The sequence below is a fragment of the Helobdella robusta genome (assembly GCF_000326865.2).
Source record: "Helobdella robusta unplaced genomic scaffold HELROscaffold_239, whole genome shotgun sequence".
In the NCBI taxonomy this organism is placed as follows: Eukaryota; Metazoa; Annelida; class Clitellata; order Rhynchobdellida; family Glossiphoniidae; genus Helobdella; species Helobdella robusta.
In genome coordinates, this window is record NW_008704256.1 from 1,146 (window position 1) to 7,591 (window position 6,446).

The following is a 6,446-nucleotide window of genomic DNA, read 5'->3' on the forward strand; positions in this document are numbered from 1 at the left end:
ACATTTGATGCAGTTGGCTGAAGGATGATGGCATTATTATTTCGGATGGTTTCTTTGATGCCTCCATGATGTTGTTATTGTCATTATTGTTATTGTTGTTGTTGTTGTTATTATTATTGTTGTTGTTGTTGTTGTTATTCCTACGTCACCATCGTCATCACTTTTTCTTCCATGCTGTCATTAACGTCATTTTGAAAGAAGCCCATTATGTGTTTATTTACTTCCGAAGGATCCTTCACATGCACTGACTAAACTTATACACACGCGCGCACACGCACACACACACACACGCACATATCCACACACACATACGTACGTACACCCATATGCATCTCTACATACTAGCAGTCAAACGCTAAATGGAAATAATTGCAGCAATTATCAATAATAATAGAAAGATAAAATAACTTCAAAAAAGAAAAATTTGATATGGTTATAAAAGAACACAGAAAAACTCAAAAAAAAATTGAAAATCGAAACAAAAACGTTTTATTGACGTCCCAGCATGCCTAGAGCTTTTGTCGTCACCAAAAAACTGCACAGAAATACAAAACATACAACAAAACATACAACAAAAAACACAAAATACGAAGCAAAATTACTGAAAGTCTACCGTAAAAATACTGAAAAACTGTTTGAAAAATATAACATTTCCATCGAAGCATGCCGGCAAGCATATTTGTGTGCCTAGAGCTTCAGTCGTCACCAAAAATACCCAAAATACCAGACAATACCCTGCAACACGCAACAAAAATGCAAGATAACGCAAGAAAATACAAAATTCTAAATAAAAATTTTTTTCAAACATACAGAAAAATTTAGATGATACAAAGAAAAATACCAAAAAATGCCTTAAAATGTACCGGAAAATACAAATACAAAAAAGGAAACATTGACATCTTCAGTAATTCCGATAGATATAGCACTCATTTAAGTTAAACGAGCCAAATTAATGTCTGCACAGGCTGACAACTTAATGCCCTTATACAAATGTTTTGTTGTCTGTTTGTTTGTTTTTTTGTTTGTTGATGTTGTTGTTGTGTCTGTAATGTATTTGTTGTTGGAGATATGGTTGCTACGTGTGTGTGTGTGTGTGTTGTTGTGTTTTTATCATTTTTATATTTTATAATTTTTTGTATCGCTATTGCTGACGTTGTGTGCTATTAATGCTGTCGCCATAGCCGCTTATGCCGTTGTGGTTTCTGTTGTAGCTGTTGTGGTACTAGTAGTAGTGGTCGTAGTAGTAGCGATAGTAGCTGTAAATAATAACGTTTCGCCATCGACCCATTAATGCTTATCATTATTTACACACATCTTCCCATGCCCTCCGCTGCAATTAGCAATCTTTTTTTTCTTGCTGCTGCTGCTGCTGTTGTTGCTGCTGCTGTCCTGGCGTTTTTGTCGCTGTAGTATCATTGCTGGTTGTTGTTGTAGTAGTGGTAGGAGTTGTAGTAGTTGTTGTTGTTGCAGGAATTGTAGTAGCAGTAGTAGTAGTAGTTGTTGTTGTTGTTGTAGGAATTGTAGTAGTAGTTGTTGTTTCTGTAGTATTAGTAGTAGTAGTAGTAGTTGTTGTTTTACTGCTGCTACTGATATTCAAAAACGCGCCTTTTTTGAAGGCTGATTAGTTCAACTTTCATTCAAACGTTCCCTTTTTTGGGATTTCAAGTCAATGACTGTTGAATATTATTGGTGATAGTGCTGGTTTTTGAAAGGGAGAGAGTAGATTGAGAGAGGGAGAGAGAGAGAGAGAGTTTAGAGAGAGAGAGAGAGAGAGAGAGAGAGAGAAATAAAATGTTTAATTGTCTTATTGCTTTTATAAGTTGGCTAGAGGTCGTGTGTTAAGCTTGTCTGTTTGCTGAACCTTATCTATTCGCGCCATGCATAATGTTGATGTGTTGTTGTTGCTGCTGCTGCTGATGTTGACGTTGTTGTTGTTGTTGTTGTTTTTGAATTATTGTTATTTATTATTGAATTAATGTCGTTGTTATTGATGTCGTTATTTGAAGTTCTGGTGTTGATGTTTTTGTTGATGTTTTTGTTGTTGTTGTTGTTGTTGTGCCTTGCGGTTAATGTTGAAGTATAGTGGTCATTAATAACATTGTATATCCTTTGTCGGATTAGTTGTCTGGCCGTAAACAAAATCTAACGTTCTCTTTTTTATAGTTTTATTTTTTTATTATTATTATTATTATTTTATTGTTTTTATTATTTCATAATCTTCTTCCTGTTTTCTCACAACAACAACAACATCCGTAACAGCACAAAGATCATGAGCCATCAGCAGCAGCATCAACAACAACAACATCAACAACAACAACAACGCAGAAAGTTACAACCTCAAGATCGCTTGACTCGAACAAAAGCGTCGGTGGCTGTAGTAGCAACAGTAGCGATGTTAGCAGGAGTGGCTGTGGTAGCGGAAGCAATTTTGCCTCTGGCGACTTGCCCGATCTTCTCCCGCCCCAAATTCCGCCAAGAAATAGTGTGGCTGGGAGAAAGGTTTTTGACGGCAACTCGTTCGGAGATGAGGTGAGGTTTCTGTCGTTACTGCTGCTGCTGTGTTGTTGTTGAACATACTTACACACACACACACACACACACACACACACACACACACGCAAGCATTATACACACATAGGCATACAAACATTCAAACACACAAATTCACACACACACACACACACACATTTATATACAGGGCATCAGTAAACATTCTTCTATGCGTTCATTCCAAGCGTTCGGTTTCGGAGCCAACAACAACGCCAGCGCCAACAACAGCAACAACCTCAGCAACTTAAACAACAACAACAACATCAGCAGCAACACCACAAGCAACAGCACCCACCACTACGGCAACAACATCAACAACAACTCGATAATGACTGGACAGTTCTCCACCCTCTCCAGCTTGCCGAGCAGAGGCTCGCACATTAACGTTAACGTGGCACCCACTGTCAGCACTGAGAATAACGATACTCCAGAGATACACAAGTATCAGAAGAGGTTCAACTCCGATGTCTTATGTGCAGCCCTCTGGGGTGAGTTTGTCCGTGGTGGGTGGTTTTTAATGGAGTTCGTTGGGTGGTTTTTAAGAGGTTATGGTTAGAGGGGTTCGAAATTTACTATTACACTGGGCTTTTCTCTTTAATTGGGGCTTTTTTGGTTCAACAGGTTTTTTTTAGAATTTTAAAATCAATTAATGTTTGTTTAATTTGTAAGGATCTTTCTTTGTAGCGTTCATTTGTAACATTCATCCCGTCTTACTTACTCTTTTCGATGGTTAATGCTTCTAAGTAGCGGAGGACCCATACGTACGTACATCAATCTAGATTAGGTGCCATCATCTAATTACATTCAACTAAATGAGCGAAAGACATCTTGTCATTTGTTTGTATCTGGTTGCCTGTGCGTGTTTGTATAATTTTGTATGTGTGTATGTTTGTGTCCGTGTGTACACGTTCGCATACATACACTCTTAACAAACAAACGAACGAAAGAACGAACGAACAAACACACGGCTGGTGCATGTTTTGTAGTTTGGACATATTCAGGTACATGCTTTAAATTCCACATTCCCGTGTTCCTGCACATGTTTGCAACGGTTCGCCTACTATTGCATCTCAACATGTATTCATATTTCTTGTTCTAGTCTCCACATTGTAAGAATTATCACTACTATTATTAATACTACTACTACTACTACTACTACTACTACTACTACTACTACTACTACTACTACTACTACTACTATTACTACTATTACTACTAGATTAAATTGAATTAAACTGGTTAATGTTAAGTTTGTTGGGTACATTTGAAAGTTGCCTCATCAAATTTGCCAAGTGAAAAAAAGTTAGAAATATTTGGCGTAAACTTTTAGTTGTAATTAAATAAATATTCTTTATTGTTGTTGTTATTAATGCTATTTGTTTTTGTGTGCGTGTGCTTATTTGTGTGTTTGTGTGCGTGCGTGCACATGTGTTTGTGGGGTTTTCTTTTTAAAAATATATGATATATATATATATATATATATATATATATATATATATATATCATGTGTATGTACATATACATGTACCATCCATCCATCAGTTTATTTGCTGAAACGATTCATCTTAAAACAATTCTTTTTTCCATCCATCCATTGACCCTTTCCGTTGCATCCATCCATCCATCTTTCTTCTCATCCGTCCATCCATGATTTTATCTAGCCACTTTATCATTCATTCTGTCTTTTCTTTTCTTTTCTTTCTTTCTTTCTTTCAGTCAATCAGTCATTCATCCATCCGTCCATCCATCCATATTTTATTTTTTTCATGTAAGTCATAAATTTTTGCTGGACGTTTACTCAATCATTCATTCATTCTTTCATTCGTTTGTTCATTCATTCATTCATACATGCGTACGTATACAATGCATTACGAGTATGCAAACATACATACATACATACATGATGCATGCATTTTCTTTCTCCATGTACCCATCTTTGTTTGTGATTCATTACTCATTAATGCATAAATTCATTCACTCAATCATTCACTCATTGATGCATTCATTCACTCGTTCACTCATCACTCATTCTTTTATTTTCACTCTGTCCATCTTTCATTTATCATCTCAGGAGTCAATTTGTTGATTGGTACGGATAGCGGCCTCGTCCTATTGGACAGAAGCGGCCAGGGCAAAGGTCAGTGGCCGAGTTAATTTGCATAAATTATGCTTCATTTTTGAAAATCTAAATTTTAATTGGATGCATTTTCATGCGTCAATTTCTATTTTTAGAATTTAAATTTAAATGATATTTTTCTCATTGTTCTATTTCAAATTAAATTCTATTTAATGAGTAATTAATTTTTTCATTCACTCGTTCATTGATTCATTCATTTGTTTGTGTTGTTTGTAGCCTGTCACTACTCTATGCATACGGCTGACATATAAATCATCAGTTTTATTACATTTCCTCTTCTACACAGATCTGTGTGCGTGCCTGCCTGAGTGTGTGTGTGTGTGTGCGTGTTTATATGCTTGCTTGTACGCTTCTATGTATGTCTATTTATCTATTTATTATAGGCTTTCTTATTTGTTTATTTATTTAAATGCTTACACTGTGTCCTTTTAAATGTCTGTTGATTGTGTAATGTGTATGTGTGTCTGTATTTGTATATGTGTATGGTCAGTATTTGTATGTGTGTGGTTTGTATTTGTATATGTGTGTGGTCTGTATTTGTATATGTGTGTGGTCTGTATTTGTATATGTGTGTGGTCTCTATTTGTATATGTGTGTGGTCTCTATTTGTATATGTGTGTGGTCTCTATTTGTATATGTGTTTTTGTATTCCTGGTAGAAGCCACCAACTACACCGACTTGGTCAGCAGCAACTTAGCAAAACTCACCTGCCCATCTGTCCGTCTAAATGAAATAATATCAACATAAATATGACGATTGCTGGCTGGCTGGTCGGTCGGTCGGTCGGTCGGTCGCTGAATAATTCATAAGCTGCCTTCGTTCGTTCACTTGTGTGCATTGCAAGATCTAATTATTTATCGCTTTTTAGGACCTCATCTCATTTCTCCCTCTTTTATTCTCTCTCTCTCTCTTTCTGTGTGTGCGTGTGCGTCGAAAGGTTGTTCATTGGCTCGTTTGGAAGGAACATTAAGAATAATGGATGAGCATTGAGATGGTCGATTTGATATTGAAGTGAAGTAGAAACAACCTCAAGCCTGCCTGCCTGCTACTGCTGATGTAACTTCGAAGTCGAGTCGCGGTTCATCTGCCTGAGATTGATTCTCCGAAACGCTTCAAACGACGACAGGACTGCAAGCCCCGCAGATCCATTCTATCGGTACTGGATATCAACAATACCGGCTAACGTGAACCGATATCGAACCAAATATCGAGTAGAATGAACTCGGGGGCCAGCAAATCGTACGGACCAACCCCTAGCGTCCAGGGACGATTGCGAGGTTGCTTTGGCCCGCAGATTCAACCAACCAGGTGTTTCAAGGCCCGCGAAAGGACCTCGAAGTTACGAAGTAAGCTGGAACTTTTATTTAGTTCTCGACAAAATCCATTTCCAATCCGCCATCAGAAATGGATTCAGGAACCAAAAGCTAACGAAATGAACGTACCTGTCGTATTTAAAGAAGTTGGGGTTACTAAAAATAAACTTTTACGTAATGTTCGTGAGGTCTGATTGGTCGGTCTGACGATGAATGGATGCTGCGTTGTTGCTGCTTGTAGAAATTGAGTTGCAGGTGATTGCGCAATCTTAGAAATGTGCTGGTGCCATCATTCTGTTTAGAGAATTTGTCTAGCGCTTTATTTTATTGCCTAGATTTAATATACAGGCAATTTTTGAGATATTTTTTTGATTAAAACAATGATAGTCATCGTCAGAAGTACATTTCCACATTCACCTATTCATCCATCAACTTCAAAATGTCTC

The 6,446-nt window shown here is 37.2% G+C and overlaps 1 protein-coding gene across 1 annotated transcript; it reads left to right on the top strand.

Moving 5' to 3' along the window:
- Positions 1–505: 505 nt before the first annotated feature.
- HELRODRAFT_184244 (hypothetical protein) lies at positions 506–6,123 on the top strand (the record flags this gene model as incomplete). The annotated part of the gene is made up of 5 exons (XM_009019173.1): positions 506–607; positions 2,326–2,529; positions 2,699–3,038; positions 4,622–4,687; positions 5,945–6,123. 5 exons carry the CDS (start codon positions 506–508, stop codon positions 6,121–6,123), a joined length of 891 nt encoding a protein of 296 aa, XP_009017421.1.
- Positions 6,124–6,446: the final 323 nt, after the last annotated feature.